This window comes from Pollachius pollachius, assembly GCF_949987615.1.
Source record: "Pollachius pollachius genome assembly, chromosome: 1".
NCBI classification, from domain to species: Eukaryota; Metazoa; Chordata; class Actinopteri; order Gadiformes; family Gadidae; genus Pollachius; species Pollachius pollachius.
In genome coordinates, this window is record NC_136934.1 from 9,855,599 (window position 1) to 9,883,098 (window position 27,500).

The 27,500-nt window shown below is 45.1% G+C and overlaps 1 protein-coding gene across 1 annotated transcript in view; it reads left to right on the forward strand.

Moving 5' to 3' along the window:
- Positions 1-27,500, forward strand: part of unc5ca (unc-5 netrin receptor Ca) — a 151,508-nt gene that overhangs the window by 90,022 nt on the left and 33,986 nt on the right. Inside the window, exons 4-7 of the mRNA XM_079748829.1 lie at positions 1,534-1,637; positions 22,359-22,539; positions 24,922-25,089; positions 25,574-25,738. Of these exons, the coding sequence (XP_079604955.1) occupies positions 1,534-1,637; positions 22,359-22,539; positions 24,922-25,089; positions 25,574-25,738 (618 nt within the window). The remainder of the gene's footprint in view (positions 1-1,533; positions 1,638-22,358; positions 22,540-24,921; positions 25,090-25,573; positions 25,739-27,500) is intronic.

The following is a 27,500-nucleotide window of genomic DNA, read 5'->3' on the forward strand; positions in this document are numbered from 1 at the left end:
TACTCAGCCCCCCTCCTCCACCCACCGCCATCACGACACCCCTCTAAGGTTACACTTTGTTTTATGGCCCTTTTCTGGGGCTCTCTAATGATTTTCACATCTGTCGGGCTCAGCTGCCTCGGCAAGGACACTTATAAATACAGTGTGTGCGTGTGTGTATGTGTGTGTTCCTGCGCGTGTGTCGGTATGCTGAGGAACTCTCTGTGGATGTCTGTCAGCTAGGGGTCAGAGACGAGAGGCAAACACGGTGGAGGCAGTGGCGGTAATAAACAGGGAGCGGATGGGAAAGTGTGACATAGTTGTAGAAACCAAAGATGTCGGTTCTGATGGCTACCCTTCGATATATGAGAGAATCCAGTGAGACAAAGCCAACGACAACATCAACTCATAAAGAAAGGTTTGACACCGGCACAATAAAAACACTAAAGCCGTCTAGCTCTATCCGCTAGAATATAGCTTATGTGTACAACATTGGTCAGCCATAGTCCAGGTTCCACACAATGTTGATCCTCTCTCTATGTTGCCCCTTCCATCTCCCCCTTCTAAGTAATTGATGATTACTCTTCCTAGTGGATAAGAAAATGGAAGACATGGGAAGAATTGGCAGTGCGTTCATTTGGGCTCTGGAACGCGGCCATTCATCACAGCTTGCCCAACATTAGCAGGGGATGGTGTGTTGTCTTTGGCCCCCGTCAGCAGGCAGTCTTTGTGCAGCCACTTGTAGGCAGTGTGTGCTGTCGTGCAAGGGAGCGTGAGGCTAGAACGCAACCATGCACTGGTTGTTTCGCACACCAGCAAAAGCACCTAGTAAAGGTTATGGTATCTGCTTCTGGGGATGTATGTGTGTATGTGCGGAATTTTGTGTGTATGTGTGTGTGTGTGTGTTTTTCTTTGATTTGATTTTGTGGTTTAAGGCGGGGTGAGTGTTGCAGAGTGGAAGCATTAGTCAGCAGTTAAGAATATAAAGCTAAGTGTTTTTCCTTGTTGTGTACATTTCAGGACTGACAGGGGAATGGCTGGAGCCAGTCAGTGCATGACTGACTTTTACCACAAACTACCATAATTACTGTGTCATTGTCACTTCACAGATGAGGGGAGCATTTTCTTCCAGAGTGGAATGCATGGTGAACATAAATATACAGGAGGGGCACAAATCTCTAAAATGGCCGCTCTAAATGGCTGTTTGTTTCCTGCCTTCTCTCTTAATTCTTTAATGTCTCTGTCTCTCTCTGTCTCTGAATCGCTCAGTCTCTCAGCCTCTCAGTCTCTCACTTTCTCAGTCTCTCAGTCGCTCTCTCTCTGTGTTGCTATCTCTGTCTCTCTCGCTGTCACTCTCTCTTGCTGTCTCTCTCTCCCTCTGTCTCTATCTCTCACTCTCTCTAACTCACTGAATCTCACTGGGACGTTGTCTCTAACATTTGTGTTGTTATTCGCTCTCTGAGATATGCAACACCCCCACATTCGTTACAGACGACGTATATATAAAATCCTAAAGGGGCCCTGTGTCTCTCCTCTGTCTTCCCTCTCCTCTAGACCTGAAGAAGTCTTTTGAGCAGGAGCCACTTGGGAAGGAGGTGTCTCTGGACCAGGAGGTGCTGTTACAGTGTCGCCCCCCAGAGGGCATCCCAGCTGCCGAGGTACGCTCCCACACACACACACACACACACACACACACACACACACACACACACACACACACACACACACACACACACACACACACACACACACACACATTCAAATGCTCTCATGCACACTTGAGCAACACACACACACACACACACACACACACACGCAGACGCACACACATGCAGACGCACACACACGCGCACACGCACACGCACACACACACACAAACTGCCCCAGACACAGGATCAAAGGGGAACGGAGTGATGAAATGGAGACAAGATCAAGTGTCTGGAAATGGAAATAATCAAACTCGCCATCAGAAGGTGTAGAGATCTAACACGTTTTGCCCGCAGTCACCGGCAATCCAGCGAATCAAAGAGCCCTCGCAGCGGGGCATGTTCCCCGATCAAATCTGTTTGCTGTGCGACCGTGAACCGTCACAGCTGTTTGCAATTTTTCAAAAGTACAAGCCTTTTTGTTTTTCATTTATGCATTAAAACAGCTTTCTTGGAGAATTGTGTGTTTATCCTGTTATGAAATCAGATGCGTTGATGGCTGAAGAGATGGGAGGCTTTGATTATTTTAAAGGTTGGCTAAGTGGATACCGGCGTAGTTCACAGTGGTGGCGGTTGCTTCCGAATCGTATTACAGCAATTGCAATTGGTTTCCTGCTGACGCTTTCTTTGTCCGTCTGAGCGTTTCTGAAGATCATGTAGCCCTTAATGCTATTATGAGTGACATCCGCTTGAAAGCTGTTGAAGTTAAGTTGAATCGAAAAGTGAAAGAGTGCACCAACAAATCCGTAATAACTTCCTTTATGTTCTAAAAATATGTCTTTGGACGCCGGCTGATGCTGAACAAGAGGCCCGCTCGTGGTGTCCTCGTCACAGAGATTAGCATGGGAACAGGTGCGGGTTGGAACGGCCGGACCCCCGGACCCCCAGGGTACGTGATGCGTAACCCAATCATACACATTTGACATTGGATGGATTGATTTGAAGTAGCAGCTGAGGAGGGCGTCTTATCGTACTGGTTTGTGAATGCGTTGGTAGCTTGAATGGGATGCGTCCAGTAGTCATAATCCCCTCCAGTGTGTTTGAATGACTACTCCCACACTTTATAACCCAGAGGGGGTTGAGCTGAACTGACCATGAGACCGGATGGAATTGAGGTTGTTTTTGTCTTTTTTCTTCAATATACTGGTGTACCTTTCGTCCGTCGCCACATGAAACCATAACAGAATCTTTTTCGTTGAGTGGACCACAATAGGAAGCCGAGGGGAGCCAATGTGAAGTCTGTGCTAGCAGAGACGCTGCGGCTCACGCACGCACGCACGCACGCATGCACGCACGCACGCACACGCCTCATTCTTCGGGGTATAGCCGTCTCTTTACTGGAACTCCACCGCTTCCCAGACAGACATGGATAGGTGGACGGACAATGGATAGGTAATGAGCGGGATAGAGCGAGAAAGACAAAGGACGTCGACATATACAAAGAGAGAGAACCAGCATTAATTGAAGGACGGGCGAAAAACACTGAGCCCAGAGATCATCGCAGATCTTTCTGTTGACTTGTGAGATTTTATTGATGGAATATTCATTTGGTCCCCAAATGAATGAACAGAGGTATAAAAACAAATTTGTGTCATCACTTTGAGGGCAAGTTTACTGGCGAGGAACTGATACTTCACACACAAAAACAAAGGGGCTCACACACACACACACACACAGTTGTTTTACATACACACACACACACACACACACACACACACACACACACACACACACAGTTGTTTTACACACACACACACACATACACACACACAGTACACACACACACATTCACACACACAGTAACACACACAGGCACATAGACTTTGGTGACCTTTCGAAGAAAACACACATTTTATTTTCCTAATGCACAACATGGGCACACGCAGCATATGACATATTGGACCCAGAGCCACCTCTGATTCTTCATCAGTTCCCTTAGATTTCATTTTCTGGCACTGTGCAAACACACACACACTCACACATAAACCCATACACACTCACACACATACCGATGGAAAATACAGGCCCACATAAAATGTTCACGCACAGACAAGCTTCCTCACAGGAACAAACACACACACACACACACACACACACACACTCCAGTGCATCACTATCCTTCCCAATGGGTTTTCTCTTCTCCCTCTATTCTTCGGCGGTGGTGTCATAATGGGATTTCAGGCCAACCAAATGGATTGGTCTGTCCTCTGTCTGCTGGAGAGCTCATTATGGGCCCTGTGAGTTTAAAAACCTGCTCACAACCTCTGACTCCAGCGCTGACCTCTCTTTCACATCGTCCCTGACATTTTTCTCCTTTCCTTTCCTTTTGTGTTCTCTTATCACAAACGTCCTTTCTGTCATCCAAACACACACACACATGCACACACGACGCACGGCCGTTCCCTTCGCTCTCCCCCGTGACGGGCAGCTCTCTGCTGGGTTAGGGGCTCGGCCCTAGCGCCCCCCCTTCCGAACCGGGCTAATATAAGCAGCTGCAGCGGTTTGGCCCAGATGAATGTTGTAAAGTAGCCAGTGTGATGGGTCGGCTGCCCTGAAATGTAATACGCCACGCGCCGACACTGAGGCTCATGCTATGCTGGGCATGCGTCACGTGCCCTACAGCAGGCCACATCGAAACACTGCAAGTCCTCGGACGCACACACGCACAACTCACACACAGACACACGCACAAGCACACACAAGCACAGTGTCCAGTCATCGCTTGCAACTGAAGCTCAACTCCCTCGTCGTGACCTCCTGAAGGTCAAGCCACACTCAAAGACATATATATATATATATATATATAAACCGTCTTATAGAAGAAATGCTGTTGTCATCAGAAACACTCCTGGACAGATTGACTCGTCTCCTTGAATCCGGGGCTTTCTCTGCCACATGTGGAGAAGCTCGGAAAAGCCTGAAGGGATGCCAAATCTCTTTAAACTCTGACGGAAAGCCTCTCCAAAGCTCACGGAAAGCCAACGGCTTCAACGGTAAAAGTCGCTGTATGAAGACGGCCGGTCTGGAGACCATCTCAGCCCAACGCGGCGTCTTCGGCTCCAATAGGAAATGTTCGGTTTTTAAGCCCGGTGCGATTTCTGCTCATATTTTGTAGCGCAACACAGAGAGGGAAGAGAATCGTGATGTTTTACCGGAGCTTTCTCACACGATGTGGGGGATCGGGCGGGGCTGTGTTTTTTGTTCTGCACGCTTCGTATCGGACTCAAGTCCGTTATTTACTTGAAAAAAGAAAATCATTGTTTTGCATCTCCCCCGACATGGCAGTGTGCTTTGGGTCATCATATGTGTGGGACTGTGTTTTTTTCACAGTCGCACACATATGTTGAAAAAACATCTTGCCAAAGCCGTGGCTTCTAGATATGTGCCACTATATAGCGGTAATGTGTGGCTGGATTAAACGTGGAGTGCATTACTTAATAAGATGTCCGTGCCACGAAAGGATGAGAGCAGACTGACACAATGATTGATGTTCTCTCTAAACTATAAGAGCTAAACAGACCCAAAGGCAAGAACAAGCCAATAGACCTCACCTCTCGACTTGTGCTCAATGTGTTTGTCTGTCAGTGTTTGCATGTGTGTGTGTGTGTGTGTGTGTGTGTGCGTGACTGAGTTCTGTCTGAGTGTGTGAGTGATTTCCCCAACTGGTTCGAAATAAACACATGTGGTGACAGCTTCCTCCCAGCCCACCTACCCACACACACACACACACACACACACACACACACACACACACACACACACACACACACACACACACACACACACACACACACACACACACACACACACAGACGCACACACACCCAAACAGCCCGGACATGATCTGTCCATGTATTCCAAGTTTCTGTCACATTTTAAACCACTCAATCCACAGTCTGAACCTCTATATTTATACCCTGAATGAACAATGAGCTCCAGACAACTGCTTCTTATTATCTATGTGAGTTTCAGAATGCATGTCATTGTAAATATTTTAGAGACTTAACAGGGAGCTTAAACCTGTATGATTATTAATTTCTTACACATTACAAAGCATTGTATCTATTCAAAACTAGTAATTGAGAGAAGTCAGATTGAAGGATTGCTGAAATTCCACTCTCTGTATAAGTCCCTCTCTCCTGTAAATATTTAATAACATGTTCCGCTGTGTAATGGGACTTTGGCGTCAAAATATTGGAGATATTAGGAGTTTGTGGCAGCACCAAGCATGCAGGCTAGGAGCAGGGATTTCCTTCAAGCTGGTGTGGCTGTCAAGCCAGAAATCTCTAACGCGGACTCACACACACACACACACACACACACACACACACACACACACACACAGCTCCCTCACAGTGTCTTTTTCGATGATTGACTTTGTGCAAAAGCCAGTGTGAAAACATCGTTTTACATCTGTGTGACCCTTTGATCGTTGAAAAGGGATTTCCGACATATTCCACGTCAACATGGAATATATTTATATAGATAGATAGATTTTTTTTTTAATATATTATACCGTTTTCTGCCCGCTTGTGTTTAATTGGCCCCATATCCATTGATACATATGTGTGTATGTCTGTGTCAGTTCATATTTCTGCTAGCACATTTTTAGTCCAGCTAGTCTCTGGGTGTGGGCATGGTGGTCCTCCGTGGCTGTTCACGTCATGTGATTCAGATGATGGCCGACTCGCCTGTCACAACTCATCAGCACCCCAGTGTGAGCACAACACTACCGGCAACCCCACTCCGATACATACATTCAGGCCGTCCAATAGTGTTTGAGTATGTGTGCCTGTTTGAGTGTGAATGTGTGTGTCTGTCTTTTCATGTGTGTTCATATTTGTGTGTGTGTGTGTGTGTGTGTGTGTGTGTGTGCGTGTGTGTGTGTGTTTGTTATCGACGCACACACTTCCCCGATAAAAACTCCCTGCAGTTACTGCCTTTAACATGTCATGCAATTAGTAGCGAAGCCTCTCTGGGGGTTGTGACATCTGTGGTGGTGAAATGCCTCCAACACACAGTGGGACTGACAGGTTGGATTAAAGTACAGTGTGCTGCGATGCACCGCGAATATGACAAAACCAATGTCCTTGGTTTGCTCATACAAAGCAGATGTGAGTGTTTTATGTGGGCTTTAAAGCACCGTCCTGTTAGCAGAACAGTGTTCTGTTCTTCTTCAGTGTGGGTGGGGGCGGGGGGAGAATAACAACAACAGAACACTGCGCCGGATACCGTTGTTATTGTCTCCCCTCTTTTCAGAATGCCTCGTCTTTCTGGTGACTAGTTGGGGCAGTTATTTTGCAATGATGCAGGCAGAGAGCCATCGCTGAACCCTTGCACGTTTAGCCAACTGAAGGCACCAAATTAAAGGGTTTTCTAAGCAAATACAATGTAGGAGTTTTTTTCAAGGATATGCTCCCTCGCTAAGGAGCATCTTAGTGAAACAACCAGTGTGTTGATACAAGTGCGGGTTCATAAAGTCCTCGTTGATTCCTACCTCGGATTAGTTTTGCTTTCGGCCCCCTGTGTGAACTCCTAGCCCTAACCTTTACCCTCCTTCCGGTGCTTTTAAGCACCATACTAATACTGTGCTGTTTTTATTAAAGCCAAAAGGAAACAAAAATCGAGGAAGAAATCGTTTTGTTTTGCTGGAGGTAATCTGTGTGGTCCTGAACGGATGTCTGATTGAAGGAAACCTAATACTACTTACTGCAGGGAGCAGACACATCCTGCAAACAGAGTTCGACCGGCTCGCCCGTGCGTCTCCACGAGAGCTCCGGTCTTCCTCGATCATCCTCCAGCGGCCCACCACAAAATATAGCAGGCGTGGACTCTCGGTGTGCCGCCCCGTGCCTGTGCACAATGACCACCGAACTATTTGTGTAGTGCACCTTTCCAAACAGATCTCCCGCCTAATCCTCTTTCAGATAGAACAGTCATCTCCCCTCGCATTCTACCTTGATCCCCCATCTCTGTCACAAATCATATCCATAATCCGCAGATTAGTCAGCAATCGTTTCTTCTCTTTTTTAAACCCATCTGTTTTGGATTCATGGAGTCTCTGGGAATTATTATTGGAATGGTTGTGGAAATAATGTGCTGGCAGCCGATCACTGCGGAGGCATTTACAAATGGGAGGAAAATTAGCTTTTGTTGTCTATTGTTTTGATTGTGGATGTATTGTGGTGGTCGGCCGCACTGGATAGCGGTAGAGATTATTATGATCATTCCCTAATGGGATGTTGACTCACATTCTATTGTGTAAAAGTGCCCATGCACTTACACGCACATACCCACAAAACACACACACACACACACACACACACACACACACACACACACACACATACACATACACAGACGCACATACCCACAAAACACACACACACACACACACACACACACACACACACACATACACATACACATACACACACACACGTTGTGGCAACAAATTCTTTCCTACGTTCAGAGACTCGGCGTGTGTCTCTCTCTCTCTCTCTCTCTCTCTCTCTCTCTCGCCGTCTCTCTCTCTCTCTCTGTTCATCTTGCTTCTTCTGTACCTCGTTGAGGCGGCTTCCCATCCCGCTCGCTCTCCAGACGTTTACCTTGGCATGCTGACAAGAAAAAAAAACAACATCTTAGCTTTCCTCTCTGTGATTTCACTCCTCAAAGTGACTTCATCCATTGGTTTTCACATTTACCCCTTATGCAAGGCCGTTTAGAGAAACCATCAATCAAGTCCTCTACCATAGACGTAAGCGTAGCTGCGGTCTTTTGCTTTATTGTCGTTTTCTTTTGCCTTTTTTCGTTCCCCAACCGACAATTGAACCTGCTAGCTTTCTTCTGCCCGAAGAGGACAGGAAGTGCAGAGCAGAAGATGATATGTACTTTAGTTGTTTCCTGTGGTTCGAGGGGGTTGATTCTTTGGAAATGAAGGGGTTTGCGTTCTCCTTTGTGGTGCATAAACGCTTGAGTGGCTCCTCGGCTCAGAAGTCTGTGGGTAGACGATAATGATTGAGGGGCGTCCCGCCTCTTCTCCCACCAACCTCACCACCCCTCCCCCCCTCTTCCCAAATGTCTCAGAACCATGACTCTTTCGCCTTCTCCTTTCATTACTTTTTCAAAGGCTTTTGGGAAAACACTTAAGAAAAAGAAGGGCATTTTTCCTTTGTTTTCTTTTTTTTCTTTTTTTTCACTGTCACCCATCCCATTATACTTGACTGTTTGGCAACAGCATAAAAGGGGATTTAAATGTACTCGTGAGAAAATGGCTTGACCCTTCCGCTTTTTTCTTTTCAATTCTTCATGTAGTACTTCGGTGACGTGCGGCTCGTGTCTGTTCTGCTTTGTTCCTCTGTGTAACATAGAACCCCATTCTTTGTGTGTGCCTCTTTCCTTCCTTGTTTTCCCTGCTATCTCCGTCCCGCAGTCTTTCACTTACCGCATGTCTCCACTTTGTGATTTTTTTTTTGTCCAAGGAATTTCTCAAGTACCTGACAGCTTGACACAACGCGTTCGAGTGATGGCCACATCTCGCGGCGTCACACACACACACACACACACACACACACACACACACCCACACACACACACACACACACACACACACACACACACACACACACACACACACACACACACACACACACACAGCAGACACACCAGCGGACCCTCTGGCCTGCCCTTGGTGGCCCCGGCGGTGTTGTTCTGGACGAATGAACACATTCTCTGACACCAAGGGTGGCCGTGTCCACCGGCAGAGTGCCTGACTCGAGCGTTGGAGGCTGACGTTAGTTTTTGCAGCCACCGGAACACTGGCCCCACAGTGTCGTTTGCCATAGTGTCAGATGTTTTTTATTTTTATTTTTATTTTTTTTTATGAATCTTCATGTATATATATATATCCCCAAACGTCTAACTTTTCATGGTGAAATATACAATTTAGAGTTGCTATTGTCAATTGATTTTGCTGTGAACGGACAGCGCATTATATAGCTGCCACCTTTCTCAGCCCAACAATCTGGAATCCATTAACGGAGTGAACAGAATACTGTAAAGAAAAAACACCACACAGGGTGTAATCTGGTTTAGCTTCTTGTTTTCTTATTGAGTTAAGGATGGGTGTTTATGTTATACTGGTCAGCTGAATCATCTGTTTGCTAACAAAATGTAGGCACTTAGTAGAGGTGAAAACTAACCTTTCTGCCGAGTAGAGTGTAGCGCTACATTTGCTGCCTCTTGTTAGTGCTACACCTTGCCTCCGGTAATAGGCACATCCAGATACATGACAACATACTCTAGGGATGACTCAAATCTATCCCAAACACAAAGGTCCATCTCTTCGTTATGTGTTGGTTACAGTCAATAATCTGAAGGAGACAACACACGGTAAACGATATTAAGTAAATCACATAATTATTGTTTTTACTCGTACAATAGTGTTGTTATTTCACAGACATAGCCTTCGACAGTCTAACTAATAGCTATCTTCTGTAAATGCACACCATCGTTTACAATTTACAAACAATTCCAGAGGGATATTCCATCAAAGTCGCTAACGAAAGCAGCGCTCAGTTGATTAAGACTGGTTAGAACTAACACCAACTTCCACATTCCATCAACCCAGTTCAGCCGCGCCTTGCTCACAAGCCAGGCTTATGTTATCGTGGATTAAGCGCACTCACGAGATATGTGACCCGCCCAGAATCATGAATGTCGAATCATGGATCAAATGTCCGAAAAGGACCGAGCGGGATCTTTTCCAGCAGCGAACAGAAGCTGCTTGTGGAGGTCTATGAGGAGTACAAGCATATAATAACTCAAAACCGGAACACCGTAACTATTAATATAAACAGGGAGGCCGCCTGGCAATTAAATCACCGATCTTTTGAATGCATAAGTAGTATTAAGCGCAACATATTTAAATTTAATATTGAGTAAGACTTGTCATAAGGGAGATAGTCTCGAGGTAACGTGTCGGTCTTGCACCTGGTTGTCCGGGGTTCAATCCCCACCCAATTAGTAATTTAGGGAGGATTACTGGAGATATCAAACAACTATTTATGCGTTTTATTTTCCATTACTTTGAATATACTAAACTGACTAACCATAGTATTTATCTCAACAGAGGTGGTCTCAGCTGCCTGCCGAGAAACTCACCTGAATGGCATTTATGTGGCTGACAATTTCCCATGCAGCAGTTTCTTTGTCATAGTGACAAAGGCTTCACTATCAGTAACATTAATATTACTATTAACTTTACCATGGGTTTTTGCAAGTTAGATTTGTATTCTAGGGATATTGTAAGACATATTTATTATATAAACAGTCAATTGTGAGGCCTAATTTCTCTGATATAAAAGGAATTTCAAAAATATGCCACTGCGAAGAATACAATGACGCACTCAGAACGCGAACTCGGGTCGCCCGTACTACAGGGCTAATGCTAGACCACTAACCCAACTGCTGATTCTTGATTTGTATCGAATATTATATTTGGCTAAAAATGTGTTGAGAAAGTATCCTGGATAACAATAGATAGCAATTCATTTTATTATTTTATTTGCATCATTTAATCTTAGACCCTTAGTGAAAATTAAGGCTGTTTGTACTTCATATATGTCAATTTATGACAAAATCATGAGGACTAGGCTTGGCGGAACCTTCTGATGGTACACTTGTTTCCAACAGATGGACTTCTCTGAAACACAGAGTAAGTAAGCCTGACAGTTAACCGACCAAGTTAGTTTGGTCGGATAAATTGCCATGGTTACTTAGCGGAGATTCCCTTAAGTCACGTTAATGGAACGCAACTCTAGCTTAAAGTAGCGAGGCTAATCGAAATAAGCCCGGCTTTGCCTTTAGCTTGGTTGATGGAATACCCCTTAGGTCCTTTGAAACATGTCTGTGCCCATACAACAAACTACATTCCAAGGTACACACCCAGTCCTGGTTTCAGTGACCCCTGCTCCTCTTCAGTCTCTCCATAATCAAACTCGATTTTAATATGCTTCCTCACCAATCTCGCGGAGGCCGGGAAATGAGGTCATAAACTCTCCAATTGCATGATATCTGGGTCCTAACCCCAGCCCCTCCACATAAAGCCCGCCCTTGTCTTTAACAACTGTCAACAACTGACCCCTGCTAATAAAGTGAGGCTGATCTTATTGGTGGGTGGGCAGATTTCAAAAACACTAGAGAGCATTAGAGAGTCAATTAAAACGGATTTGTATGCCCCCAATCAGCCTGGCTCTGCCTCGACTCCTCTCCGCTCCGCTTATGAAGTGATTATCGTTATGAAGTGCCATCAACACTCCTACACCACACAACCCAACAGCTTAGACAGAGAGGCACACACAAGGACTCCCTTTACACACACACACACACATGCTTGCACACATGTGGGATCATGCATGCATACACACGAATGCACTGTGGGAGTGTTTAAAAACAGTGAAGCTTTTCGACGCAGTCGCGTCACACTCGGGTGGGACACTCTCGCGTCACCCGAGTGAACATTTTGCCCAAATGTTTCTCTCGCATGTTTGCTGTTTAACTTTAACAGCATGGGGTTGGCTATGTACCTTTGGCTCATTTACATCACATTCTCATTCCTCCCCTTTTCCAGGCGTGTATTTAAAGTAATAGCATCCTTCCCACCCACTGGAGTTGTCCTGTCAGGAGCTTGTCTAAATGTACCAAATGCGCTCGAGTATATTTGAGTGAGCCACTTCTCTTGCCATTGTAGCGTCGCACTTTCCAGAGCGAGCCGGTTCCCTGCGGTATTACGGCAGTGTTGATTCAGCGATGTCTCACGCTGTTCCCGGGTCATTGCGTGTCTAGGGTTGGGGGGAAGGGGGGGGGGGGGGGGGGGGGGGGGGGGGCGGATGTCTCCTCAGATATGCCAGGGTCACTGAGGGGACTTGCCTGTTATTCCACACGTTGGGCGTCCAGCACACTAATGTCTACACTACGCTCGGCTCACCTTCTCACCCCAAAACACTCGGCTTCGTGATTCTGCCATGCATCGTTCACAGCCGCCTGAGCCAATTTTCACAGCATGCATCGTCAGCAGCCCCCACAGCTCTCCGACTGTGTCTGAATGTGATTTCATTTGCGTTCTGCAAATTTTTCCGTTTGCTGTGTGTTTGTTTTCGTCCCAGTTCTTGTCCCAGCACGCCCACCCTTATTTCATCAATCCTTGTTTCTCGTTTCCTAGATTCCGTATGGCCTCGTTTTTTCCCTTCCCTCCTCTCATGGCTCCTCTGTCATTGTTTCCTCACCTCGTACATCTCCCGTATTGCTGACCTTTTTACGCCAGGACTTCAGACCCAATTGTCTCGTCCTTACATTTGAAAGCAGCTCCTCTCTCTCTTTCTCTTTCTCTCGCTCTTTCTTTATCTCTCTCTCTCTCTCTCTCTCTCTCTCTCTCTCTCTCTCTTTCTCTCTCTCTCTCTCTCTCTCGATTTGTTGACAGCTGAAACATGCCATGTTATTTTTCCCGTCTAAGGAACCTACATACTGTGATACTAAGTTTTACTACTAAACTAAATCCAGTGTTATTCATATATGTTTATTTCTGTGCAAGCAATCCCTCTCTCTCTCTCTCTCTCTCTCTCTCTCTCTTGCTCATGATCAAACCAGAGGCATAAACTAGGCAGCACTGTATGCATTTTAAATGTAAACATTTGACAATCCTTACTTGACCTTACTCACCCTTACTTAATTCCTAGCATGACAATGAATGTTTTTTTTTATATTTCCCAACTCAATCAAATGCAAGACAAAACATTTCCGTAGCTTAGCCTTTTTCACTGGTGCATCTTACTCTACTGAACATTTCAACGGAAAATGGTGGACAGTGTTGCAGCCTCAATAGAAGTTCACGTCAAGTCAAACCTTCAAACACGGCCACGTGGCTACTTCTTGTCTTTCTTTCTCCAATCTCGTTCACCTTTCACTGCTTTTATCCAAGGCCACTGCCTTCTCCTCCACTGGCACACTTGCCTTATATAACTCCTCCCTGTCCCCCTCATGCTCATCCACCAATTTTTGGTGCCCTCAGCAAAAGCAGCAGTCCATTATGGCCATAACCTGGCCCTTTAAAGTTTGAGAGGACCATTAAAACTAAACCTCAAAAGGAAGAGGGGGCATGGAGGCCAAATGTTCAAATTCTAATGGGTTTTCATTGGTTGATTGGTGCCAGAGGAATTCTTGAAGACATTCCTTAGACAGGGGAACAATTGTGTCCTATAACAGAGTAATACATTTTAAAAATATTTCAATAATACTCTCCGTAATACTTTCCTTCATTCACTTCACAGCCTGGGCCGATTTCCCGGGCATGAGAATAATCAACATCAAATTGATGATGTGAATGGATGTATGCAAGTGAAAAGAATGACAGTGATTGAAAAATGTGAGGGGGCAAAAAAACATGTCCTATCCAACCAAGCTCACACACAGCTGGAGTCCTGACACATCGAATATGACAAACATTCACTGCCTCACTTTTCTCTTTCCTTCCTTCCTTTGCATTTTTTTTCAATCTCCACCACTGCCTTTCCTTAGCTAGGTCCCCATGTGTATTTTCTTCCACCTACATTCTGCTTTCCCATGTGTTTGAGTCCACCGCAGCCCTGCAACATCGCCCCCATATATCTCTGACAGCCCCCCTGCACCTCACACTATCCTTGTCCTCCTAATTGTTGACAGAATGTGGAAAGATGCAAATGAGATGCAGGGAATAATACATCTATTTCGCCCTCAGCATTCCCTCTCTTTGTCCCCTTTGTATTCCTCCACCTCCATTGTTCTTTTGTCTATGTTGTACCTGCTTAAGGTTTCTGCATAGGTTTTAAGCTTTCCGTGTGTGTGTGTGTGTGTGTGTGTGTGTGTGTTTGTGTGTTGAAGTAAGCGTAGTGCTGCACCTGCGAACAAGAACAAATTCCGCTCTGACCGTGGCCTTCACTGCATCCCATGCCTCTCTCTCCCTCCCTCCTCCCTCCTCCCTGCCTCTCTGTCTGAGCAGATTGGGGGGGAGATGACATGGGAGGGGGAGTCTAATAGATCACTGTGAGGCATTTGCACCTGTGTTCGGTCTCAAAGGTAATGGTGTGTGCGTGTGTGTGTTTATATATGTGTGTGTGTGTGTGTGTTTCGAGGATGCAGACTTCGCTCAGCAGCACATGACCTCATTTATTTCCAGTTACTAACCTCCCCTCTCCTCTGCTCCCCTCTTTCCTTCTCTCCTTTTCTTTCTCCTTCTCTCGTCTTCTTCTGTCATCTCCTCTCTCCTCTCCTCTCATACTATTGCTACTGTATCATTTTTTCAATTTAGCATCTCCTTGCTGCAGAATATTCTCCATTTTATGTTCTTCAGCCTTTCTCTGGAAGCCTATCACTGAAACAAACACACACACACACACACACACACACACACACACACACACACACACACACACACACACACCCAGCCCTCCAACGCACACAGAAGCATCGCCAAGCATTTTACATTTCTCAGAATCTTTAGAATCCCACCAAATGGCACAACATAAATCCCTCACCATGGAAATGTTGCCGCATGCTTCAATCAAACGACACATTTTGTATCATACCTGCCAATCACTACCCACTCTCTCCCACGCCAACCGCGGCTTTTCCTATGTACCCAGAAAAGCGTGGCGTGGGGTGCGGGTTTATAAATAGCTGTCCTGGCGAGGTGTCCTCCTGTGCGTCCCAATTCTGTCTGTGTGGGACACCCTGGGAGAGTTCACTGTGGTGTCTCATCGCCACAGCCAACTTCTGGGACCCCTTTGTTGTCTCCTGCCCAGCGTGGCATGCTACGTACTACAGTATGTATACACAGTACACTAAAGTATCGATACACCGTGGTGCTGAAGAGTTACCTAGTGACTCCTATGGCACGCACCCCCTCCCCCATCTGTTTACAGAGGAGATCACTGGTGATACTATGCAGCGATGGACATGTTCTTTAATGTGAAGGGAATGCGCTTCTGCTGTAAAATGTACTACCTTGTGTTGAGCATACGTGTACATACCCCAGACATGAAGTCGGGATAGGAGAGCAGATATCATCCAGGATTATCATTATCATATTATTATGAATTATTATGACGTGTGCGTGTCTTTGATTGGTTTAAAAGACGCTGATGTTGTGACACCTCTACAACAAATATTTGCTCCAGCTTCGTCCTTATATTCCAATTATTTACGCTTATTTTATAATTTCTGCAGTGAAAAATATCCATCAAACCAATTCCTGCGTGACCTACTGTGCTCCGGCCCCCATTTAAATTCTCCCGGATAAAGTAGCACGTCTAAACTCAGATTATTAAAAGCGCTCTCAGCACAAGATGCTTTGAAGCTTCACCTTTGGCTCTCTGCCCCTCTTTTCATTTCTACTTTCCGGCTTCTTCTTGAAGGCTCAACGTATGTTAACAAGGCATAAAAGTATACTTCTGCAGCGTTTCTTACCAAACAGATGCTGCATTCCTCTCTGGGTAAAAGTTTCATCAGTGCGTTGTATAACATCAAAGGGCGTCCAGGCACCGTTCAATTTGCGGTCTGTCAAAATGTTCCTTTTACACTTTTGATGCGCTAACGACCATGTAATGGTTCATAAGAATATATGATACTACTTTAGATTGTTGTGAAATGTTTTTAAAGCTAAAAAAGGAAATGCCTTTTAAAAAGCCTGTTATGGGTAGTCATCCAGTCTGTGTGTGTGTGAGTGTAATAATAGAGGGCCAGTCTCACTGATGACCCAGTTGTGTCAGTGTGGTCAGGTGCTATAATTGGGCCCTAATGTCGCTTGCCTGCATCAAGTTAATTAAGCTGTCTGAATCGCTGAAATCCCAAGATAGCACACACACACACACACACACACCCAGACACACACACACACACACACACACACACACACACACACAGACACACACACACACACACACGCACACACACGAACACACACACACACACACACACACACACACACACACACACACACACACACACACACACACACACACGCACACACACAATGATGTGTACCCACGCATGCATTCACTCCCTTTTCGCACCCTCACCACACACACACATCAACCCACCCCCTCATCCCCTCGCGACCCGCGTTAGATATACATACATACATGCATGGTGTGACCTTGAATTAACCCCATGCAATCTGCCCTGTCTTGGCAGTTGTGGTGGTGGTGGTGGTGGTGGTGGTGATGTTGGTGGTGGTGTTGATGGTTGTGGTTGAGAGAGGGGATCCAGCCTCCCCCTCCTACCACTCATCTCCCCACCACCAACCCCACCACCCGCTCCACCCAGCATCAGTGGCCAGGAGGAGGAATGTGGGGCTAATCAGCTCCCTTGGTGTGGTTAGAGGCATAGGCATGGAGACGCAGCGACATATGGCCAATTAAGACCGAGAATTTAAAACGGAGTCGGCTATCGATGGTCTATGGGCGTCTGATTGGATCAATGAAAAGCCTCGGCTTTCTTGCCGCTCGCGGTTGAAGCGTTGCCGTATTTAGAGATGGAGTCAGACTGAAAGCCGGTTTCATGTTTTCAGCGCTTGCTGATGAAATGAAATGTAAAATGGGACTTGATATGTCGCTGTCTGATGTGGACTGAGAATCTTCTACAAAACCGAACAAACGTTAACAAGACACACGCCTCGAATAGTCTACTTATTAATTATTTTGCACTTGTTCCAGTTGTTGTATTATATAATGAACAAAGAAGAAAATAACACAAATCAAAAGACATGTCAATTAATCACAATATATTTCTCGACTATTGCATAGAATGAAGATTACTCTCATTCTAATCTTTTTTTCCATCTAGTTTTGATATCTGATGTCATATTGAAGACAAAGGTACGTTCTGATTGACATGAGCTGATATTTGTGTGACATGTGTACGTGGTACATCACCAGCACATCGCTTTCACTTCATACTATTCACGGTTGCCATGATGCTCAGTGACTCATAAATCGTTTTTGCTCCTTCTGATGGGATGAATGTATTATCTAAATTAGATACACACAAACACACACACACACAGACACTCACACACACACACACACACACACACACACACACGCATACAATCACACACACACGCACACAAAATAAACATACGATAACACCCACAATGTCTACTTTGTTCATGTGCACTGTTGGATTAATTTTCTATTAGTTTTCGTCCAATGGGTTTGAAGATGGTTGATTAGCCGGTAATGGGCTTTGTTACTGTGCTAATGAAAAGCTTGATTACCATTCTACTTAGAGACACATTGGGGGGCGGGCGTGTGGGGGGGAGGGGGGGGGGGGGGATGCAGACCAGACATTTGCTTACACATTTGTCAGAGGCATCATATCACACATCAGATATCCAGCCAGGTGTCAATTGGGAGCAGGGAGCCAGGGACAGTGCAGGGAAACACACACATGTGTGATGTGTGTTCGCTAGTTCTCTGTTCCCTGCTTCTGTTTGTTTTTTTTCACTTTCTTTATTTATTGAATGTTTTATTTATTTTTTGATTTTTTCAGACTTTTGAGTGTAAGCGTTTTATAAACATATACATTCTCACCCTTTACCGAATGATATATCTATCCCCCGCAAATATACCGGAGCATTTGCGTACATATTTGCGTGTGTGTACTCACGTTCTGGAGAGAATGTGTGCGCTCGCTAATAGGAACTAGTTATCCAATTATGGAGATGGGTCTCTAGCTGACAGTACTAGACTCAGTAATAACCATAATACACCAGGCACATCTGGCAGAGTGTGTGTTTGTGTGTGTGTGTGTGTGTGTGACAGACACACACACATACGCACACATCATATAAATGGATATGAAGTGTGTGAAAGTGTGTTAATTAGCCAGTCTTGGTCTACCTCTGCATGTTTGCACACCATTGAGTCATCCTGTCTGAGATGCTATGTCCCATAATTAGTTAAAACTCATCATAAGAGCCATCATGTCATCATATGGATGCACTGATAACACACAATATTAGTATTATTACTACTAATCCTATTAATTAAATGGTGACTACAAATATCCCCCTTAGAGTTTAGATCTATCCTCATTATTAATAATAATAATAATTATAATATAGTAATGATAATACTTATTATAATGAATTAATGTTGAAAATATGAATAACAGATATGAGATGTCTTATATCTTGATGTTAGTGACACATTGCAACGTTTTGAAGTGATATGTATAGCTGTTGTCATTGACAATATTCGGAATGTCTGAGAATAGGATCCTTGTCTTTGGCTTGTGGTTGGCCGGGATCCTGCATAATGTTAAACCAAGGTTTCCATTCCATTGTGCTTTGTCGCAACACCTCAGAAGAGAACATGTGTGTTCATTAACTCACGCATTAACCGTGTAGCATTTGTTTCTTTAACACAAAGAGATGCCTGTTTCAGTGTGCTGTATGATTTGTACATCATACTCTCTGTGTAGCCACCATGAGGAAAACACAGGGACATTCTCAGCTACGCCTTATAGATGTGTTGGTTTGGGTTATGGGTACTTGTTTACTTGCTGGGTATTACTCTACTAACACTGCCCACCATCAACCTCCAGTCTTTGACAAACATACTCACAAGCTCTAGGTCATGGGAACACGGCCAACACTGTTCCCACTAAAGTGTGTGTGCGTGCGTGCCTGCATGTGTGCGTTTGTGTGCACACGAGTAGAAAAGCAGGGGATGTAGTAGAGCGGTTGGAACAACCAAACCTGGCTTGTTCTCTGTTTGGCTGTTGGCTTGAACCCATGGTCCCGTGCCCACCACACACACACACACACACACACACACACACACACACACACACACACACACACACACACACACACACACACAGCTATGTCTAATGATGCACTGGCAGTGGAAGCGGGGACACCACATGAGGTCTCTTTGTCTGAAGCCAGCAGAACACATAAGGTGTCCCTTCAGGCTTCTCCACAGTGTGGTGTCTCATTGGGCAGGACACATAACCCTGCACAAGGTATTCTCCGTATATTCCAGCAGTGAAGTTGCGTTTTCATTTTCATGACATATTTTGGTGGTTTAGTGGTTTACTTTTTCCCGGACCATGATCTCCATTGCTTGGAGGCTGCCGACCGCGTTGTATTTATTGGGTTGCACACGGGTCATTGTGAATGGTATTAAAATAGCAAATGTTCCCCAGGCCTGTGATTGTAGGTGATTACAGGGGCGAGTGTTTGGGCGATCTATGATCTTCTCTGTTACCCTGGGATAGTGTAAATAACAGCAGGCCATTATGTTGCATTGCATCCTCTCTATGTATTTATATAGGATACAGCCATCAATTTATTTCGTATTTTTACAACTGGGTCGGTCGCTGTGTTACCAGGAGACTACAGGGAGAAAGTGTTCAACTTGTTTTCACGGCAAACAATATGTAAAACACTGCTGAACTAAAACAACATTGATTCCGTTCATCAAACAGCATCAAACTTAGTCAACAAACAAAGATGTTTTCCTGGATAGGTTGCATTGCGCAAAGGCTTATGCCTTTACTTTGAAATAGTTTTCCTGGTTTTGGCTTTTCTTTTGGAAAAGAGACAGAAGGTCAGGCCGTGTGACTGTGAAAAGATAAGAACACTGAGCCACGGGTGGGCTCTGTAGTCAGAGACTCCTATAGGAAAACACAATTGAGCACTGCTGAAACTTCAAGAGTTCAGGAGTCAGCAGAGAGACGAGCAGCAGGAAATCAGTTACAGTAAGCCAGACACACAAGGACATGAAGACGCACACACACGCGCATGCACACACTTACACACATGCTTACACAAATAACACACTAACACACAAATGCACATGGATACAAAAACGCACACAGTTCCAAAAGTACAAATAAAAAATAGATTGAATTGCAGAGAGAGAGTACTGAGGGAGAGAAAGAAAATGCTTGGAAAAGTCGCAATGGCAGTTAACTTAAAAATAACACCAGATTCCATCCTTTCCACATCTGAGATTCCCATTTCCTAATGGGAGGGGGAGATGACATTAAACAAGGTGAATTAAACACCGTTGTGCAGACATTTATGTGCTTGCTGTTAAACTGTGGACTGGTAGTATTTATGAGGGTTCAGACCAGTAAATATGGCACACAGGAAATGTGATTAGCCTCGTAAATGGAAAAGCCTCCCGCTGTCTTACCCTTCACCAAGGCATATGCATTTTTGTTCCCTAGATTTCCAACTGCTTACCCCTTTGTGCACAACACTGTTGAGAATTCAATATCTTGTTTTTTTCTGGCATTCACCTGTATTTACACAGCTTAATAAAAATATCTGACTTGCTGTCAAAGTGGCCATTTTAAATCACTTGGCTAACAGTATCTGCTTTCCAAACACAATGAAGCCATTGTGAATTCACAACTTTTGATGAAATGTCAAACAAAACAAAATAATCCTACTTCACTTATTAAGTAGCTGTAGAGCCTTCTTAAGCCTCTCTCAGTCATCTTTTTGTTTTAATGTATCACGGCACAATGTCAAAAGAAGCAACATAAATAGAAGAAAATAATACAGAACACATTTTAACTAAATTGCCAAATACTTTTATTGCCTTACACAAAATAGCCCAATCATATTACCCTTCAAGTAATTAAGTGTAGTTGTGCTTTTTGTGTCTTTTCTTTGTGGATTTCTTTGTAAACAAGATTAGAATGGCAACCCATTTTTCATGTAATAACCCATCCGCCCTCTGATGGAGAGGGTTGGAAAAACAAGATTACCACCACACTCAAAACTAATCCCTCTTCTCGTGTTCCTAACCTTCTCAAGTGGACCGTTACAAAAATCACATTCAAACACTTTTCTCTCTCAACTAACCCCCCCCCCCCCACCATCCCCATCCCACCACCAGTGAATGAAACCAGATTATAGGAGAGAGTGGTATTGTTGTTCAGTAAAATCGGTGGTGTGTTCGTACGCTACACACAGATACTACTCTGCTAACTTATTTCAAAAGCACTGTAATGGAGGCCAACATTGACGTGTGTTGTGGTCCTACTCCTAAAACCCGGCAGCATCACGTTATACTGGGTTGTAAAGGAGGGAGTGGGCAACGGGTACGAAATATCAGTAAAGATGCAACAGCAGGGCATCTTTTGTTGTGGTGCTACAAACCTCTTTTATTGTGGTGTAAATCAAACTCAAAAGTCTGTCGTCAAGCTTCTTCTTCTTGTAAAGCTTGGTTGGTTTTCCTCCTTCCTCCAGCTACCCCCATGTTTAAAATAGAAGACATGTGATTAGTACATTGATAACAACTTTCTGCTGATTAGCTCCTAAGTGCCACGCCCCCTCCTATCTCTCCACTACAGACATAGCCACGCCCCCTCCCGTCTTTCCACTACAAACATAGCCACGCCCCCTCCTATCTAACCCTTACAGACATAGCCACGCCCCCTCCCGCCTCTCCCCTAGAGACAGGGCCACGCCCCCACCTACCTCTGCACTACAGACATGTATCGCAGCCTTCCAGGACCAAAACTGCATACGTTCCACATGAAATGACACGTGAGTAAGACTAAAACTGAACCTTCATTGTCCTTCCGCTCACAAGTCCTGTTCTCCCCTTCGTTCAGGTGGAGTGGCTGAAGAACGAGGAGATCATCGACCCTGCGGAGGACCGGAACTTCTACATCACCATCGACCACAACCTGATCATCAAGCAGGCGCGCCTCTCCGACACGGCCAACTACACGTGCGTGGCCAAGAACATCGTGGCCAAGAGGAGGAGCACCACCGCCACCGTCATCGTTTACGGTGTGTGTGTGTGTGTGTGTGTGTGTGCGTGTGTGTGTGTGCGCCTGTGTGCAACTCCTGATAGGATTGAACACAGGCTTGAGATTAATCCCTGAAGGGATTAATGCTGTTCTATCGCTTTACAGAGCTGCCGAGTCCCAGTGGTATAATAAACTACAAGGTAATTGTAAAGGAAGGAATGAATGAAAGCAATACTTAGAATTCATGGAAGAATAGGACATGGAGTGATCATGTTTTGCTGTGTACCAGCAGCAGTCCATTATGATCCTCTCTCTTCAGGCTCTTCAGTGCGTTCAATAAAATTGTGGTTGATGGGGACAAAGAGGCTAAGCATGTCTATATTAGGGTTGGGCACGGGGCCCTGTCCTTGGTGCTGTCCTTGTCCCGGTCATGGGGAAAAACAACTCAAATTGGGCTAGATCATGTCAAGAGGGGGAATAAAAAACCTCCATTATTCAAATACGTACCAAAACAACATGCATGGGCGAGGGCTATATGTTGTGAGGCCCGGTCATTAGCCAACGCCGGAGCCCAGCTGCCTGGTCTAATGAGCTCAGCATCACCACCATGCTTTGTTTGTGCTCAGCCTGATGTTACCGCATGACCTCTGCCCCCAGCCAATTAAAAACGACCAATCAAACCGCCAGTCCTAAATTAGAACGCTTGGACCTTTACGGATGTTTGTGGAGGCAGCCAAGAGTTAAAACCCCAAAAAAATTAAATGATGAATTTCGGGGAACATATGGGTGGAGGCCGCCTGTAATTATCAAGCTCTGCACTTGCAATTAATTGGAAGGCTGTTATTTTCGAAAGGGAATCGGTGATTTACATGTTTCACAAAAATTGATACAGAGAAGTCAATGTGCAATGCTGTGGATGTAATGCCCTTTGCTTTCCTTTAAAACAAAGGCCATGTGAATATAGACGAGAATGTAGCTGTTTCAAGAAAAAATGGTGCACAACAGTCCACTCCATTCACACAGACTCTCTCTCTCACACACACACACACACACACACACACACACACACACACACACACAATACACACACTACACACACTGACCGGCCGTGTCTGTTTTCCCTCAAATGAAACGCCACCTCTATTCCCCAGAAGGAGGTTTTCAATCAAAAGGAGGCGAAAGGCGTGAGCGCGCCTGCGTGCGTGTGTGTGCATGTAGGTTACAGGGAGACGGCGAGTGATGCGGAGTGAGCTGACACTGATGTATCATTACAGGAATAGATTGTTCAATCTTTGCTTCAATCTTGTGCACTCCATAAGACCTTGGGCGACATTGTTGACAGGGAGGAACCGCTGGAATAGAAGGAACTAAGGCGAAGAGGGTGGGGAAAACACATTATTATACAGGTGTAGGAAGCAGGAGGAGATTAAGGACATACCGGGCAGTAGACATATGTGTGTGCGTGTGTGTGTGTGTGTGTGTGTGTGTGTGTGTGTGTGTGTGTGTGTGTGCGTGTGTGTGTGTGTGTGTGTGTGTGTGTGAGGGGGGGGGGGTACAAATTAGGGATGAAAGCAGCAATAAGGGATGAAAATTGAAAGTTGGAGACCATAAGACAATGGTTGAAATGTGAAAAGAGAAAGGGTCACGATTCCAGAGCCCAGTAGAGAAGAGAGGACTGGGGAGGAAGTGGGGGTAGGAGGAAAACCAAAGAGACTCAGAGAGATAATGAAACAGATTATAAGAAATAGACAGACAGAATGAGAGGATTCTCTCTCGTACACTCTTTCTTGTCCACTCTCTCTCTCTGTCTCTCTGTCTCTCTCCCTCTGTCTCTCTCTCTCTCTCTCTCTCTCTCTCTCTCTCTCTCTCTCTCTCTCTCTCTCTCTCTCTCTTCTCTCTCTTTCTCTCTCTCTCTTTCTCTGTCCCTTCTCTCTGTTTCTCTCTCTCCTTCTGTTGTTATCCATCTCTCTCCCTCTTTCCCTCCCTCTCTGTCCTAATTGGCTGCTCAGAGAGCAGTGGGAAGCCTCTAGTGGGCTGTGACAGAGGCCTCTGTGGACCAATAGATAGGAGTGATAACCTCCCTCGCACACGCTCATCTCTGACATGTCAACTCACACTTCATTACCGCCTAGTTATCGGCCATTTTATTTTTTCACTTGTTTTTTTATTTATTTATTAATTTCCCTTTTCTATCTCTCTTTTACGATGACCCTCTTCTGTGACGTTAATCCTTCTCTCGTCTACCCGTATAGCCGTCGGGCTGCCGACACACTAAAGAGTTCACTGTTCACTGCAGAAATGTAATTAATTCTCTGAACGCATGCATTTTCGGGACAGAGAAAAAATTGAGGCGACTGGCGGGTGTCAGACAGATGGAAAGGGAGACGTACGGCTTACGTCCTGTTGATCTCTGTTGCTGTAGTGAACGGGGGCTGGTCCACGTGGACAGAGTGGTCGGCGTGCAACAGCCGCTGTGGGCGGGGCTTCCAGAAGCGCACCCGGAGCTGCACTAACCCCGCCCCTCTGAATGGAGGGTCGCCCTGCGATGGACAGGCCATCCAGAAACTGGCCTGCACCACACTGTGCACAGGTACGTCTCTACTGCTTCGGTTTTATTGGATTAAAATGTAGCAGTTCTCTCTCCTCTACTCTTTCGCTCACTCACTCACTCACTCACTCACTCACTCACTCACTCACTCACTCACTCACTCACTCACTCAATTGATCTCTCTTTCCCTTGTTTCTGTTATATTTCCCTATGTTTACGTACCTCTCACTCTCTCTCTGTCTCTCTCTCTAACTGTTTCCGTAACTGTGTGTGTGTGTGTGTGTGGTGTGTGTGTGTGTGTGTGTGTGTGTGTGTGTGTGTGTGTGTGTGTGTGTGTGTCCGTGGATGATGTGTGTGCGTGCGTGTGTGTGTGAGTTTGAGTGGATGATGATGTGTAACTGTTTCCGTAACTGTGTGTTTGTGTGTGTGCGTGGATGATGATGTGTGACCGTGTGTGTGTGTGTGTGTGTGTGTCTGTGTGTGTGTGTGTGCGTGCGCGTACGGGTTCCATGCCATGCGTCTCTAGTGGACGGTGTGTGGACTGACTGGAGTAAGTGGTCGGCCTGTGGGACAGAGTGCACCCAGTGGAGGAGGAGAGAGTGCAACAACCCAGCCCCCAAGAACGGAGGGAGGGACTGTGACGGCCTGGTGCTCCAGTCACAGAACTGCACCGACGGACTCTGCATGCAAAGTGAGCCCAGTGCGTGTGTGTGTGTGTGTGTCTGTGTGTGTCTTTCATTAACAACAGGGACAGATCCACTTCTCTACGGGAGTGGGTCTAACCAGCAGGGGTCCGGCTCAGAAATACATTGGGATGTCATTGAGGGAAAGAAACTTTGTGATAGTGGGCTTCACAAAACAATGTGATTTGATTTGGACAATCACTTCGCTATTTGAGCCACATGACCCACACAATCAATATTGTGAAATTGTAATTTAAAAGATGAGTTTCATTTCCAAATGTTACTCTACCATTATAGGGTAAAGCTGAACAAGTAAACATTCATGATAATTTAATCTGCAGAAGGGGAAAGAAAGCAAGACACTCAAGTCTCCCAGCCTGCTCATGAATTACATTTTGGCAGCCCATCGCTTTTGGCTAGGGGTTTGTGCGTGTGTGTGTGTGTGTGTGTGTGTGTGTGTGTGTGTGTGTGTGTGTGTGTGTGTGTGTGTGTGTGTGTGTGTGTGTGTGTGTGTGTGTGTGTGTGTGTGTGTGTGTGTGTGTGTGTGTGTGTGTGTTTGTCAATAAGAATTCTGGAAAAAAACGACAAAGTGTAGTCCATTTTCCATTTATTCTCACTTGAGGGAACAACAATCAATCCAGACAACAGATAACTACAAACATGATCGATATCAATGTCAAGGTATTGTCAATGACAAGTCCAATGATAACATTAGCTACTGATTATGTTGGGGTTTGGGGAAGATGTCCTGGATTTACTTTTCTTCCCTTGCTGGTTTTGCTCTCTCTCTCTCTCTCTCTCTCTCTCTCTCTCTCTATCTCTCTCTCTCTCTCTCTCTCTCTCTCTCTCTCTCTCTCTCTCTCTCTCGCTCTCTCTCTCTCTCTCTGTCTCTCTCTCTCTCCCTCTCCCTCTCCCTCTCCCTTCTTATCTCTCTCTCCTTCCCTCTCTGTCTCTCTTGCTTTCGCTCTCTCTCTCTCTTTCTCCTTTGCTATACCTCCCTTGTTCTGCTGTGAACAAATTGGATGTAACCGTTTCTACCTCATGCAACAGTCTCCGTGGTACCTAAAGTGCGGGTATCTCTTTATTTATTTCCTTCTTCAGTCCTTTCTCTCAACGGTTATTTATCTTGTACAAATCAAACATCCCCTGTCCCAAAGGATACTGAGTAATGATCTGGGCTTGTGTGTGTGTGTGTATTTTTGAAAACCAATGAAAATGTACAAATACAAGGTGGTACTCTTCCAAACCCACATGGAAAATGAGGCAATTATGGTGCAAATTGTGTCTGTATTTCTTCCCATGGTAGAGGCAACTCTATCTGTTTGTGTGTGTCTGTGTGTGTGTGATCAAAAAGATAGAAATATTTTAAAACGCACTGCACTCCAACTAAACAAAAAAAATACCCTATTGTACAGTTGTATTTGAATGAGAGCAACTTAGCCATTATTTCACTCCATTGACGAAACAGACAATGTTGGCTGGTCAGATAATGCGGCTGGCATTTCCCAAAAACAACCTTCACACAGCCTGAACTTCAATGAACCAAGACCAACCACTGAATAAATGGCTGGTATCATTTATAGCCCCTGCCCATTTTGATTCGCTTGAGTAAACCACTTACCCAGGGTAGTATAAAACAAAGTAAATACACATGTTAGATTAAAGTCACCTCTGAATAAATATTATAAACTGCTATGTTACCTACAAAATAACAAATATTTACATTCAAGTAAAAAACGATATCAGTTCTCAACTTGACTTAAAGAAAAG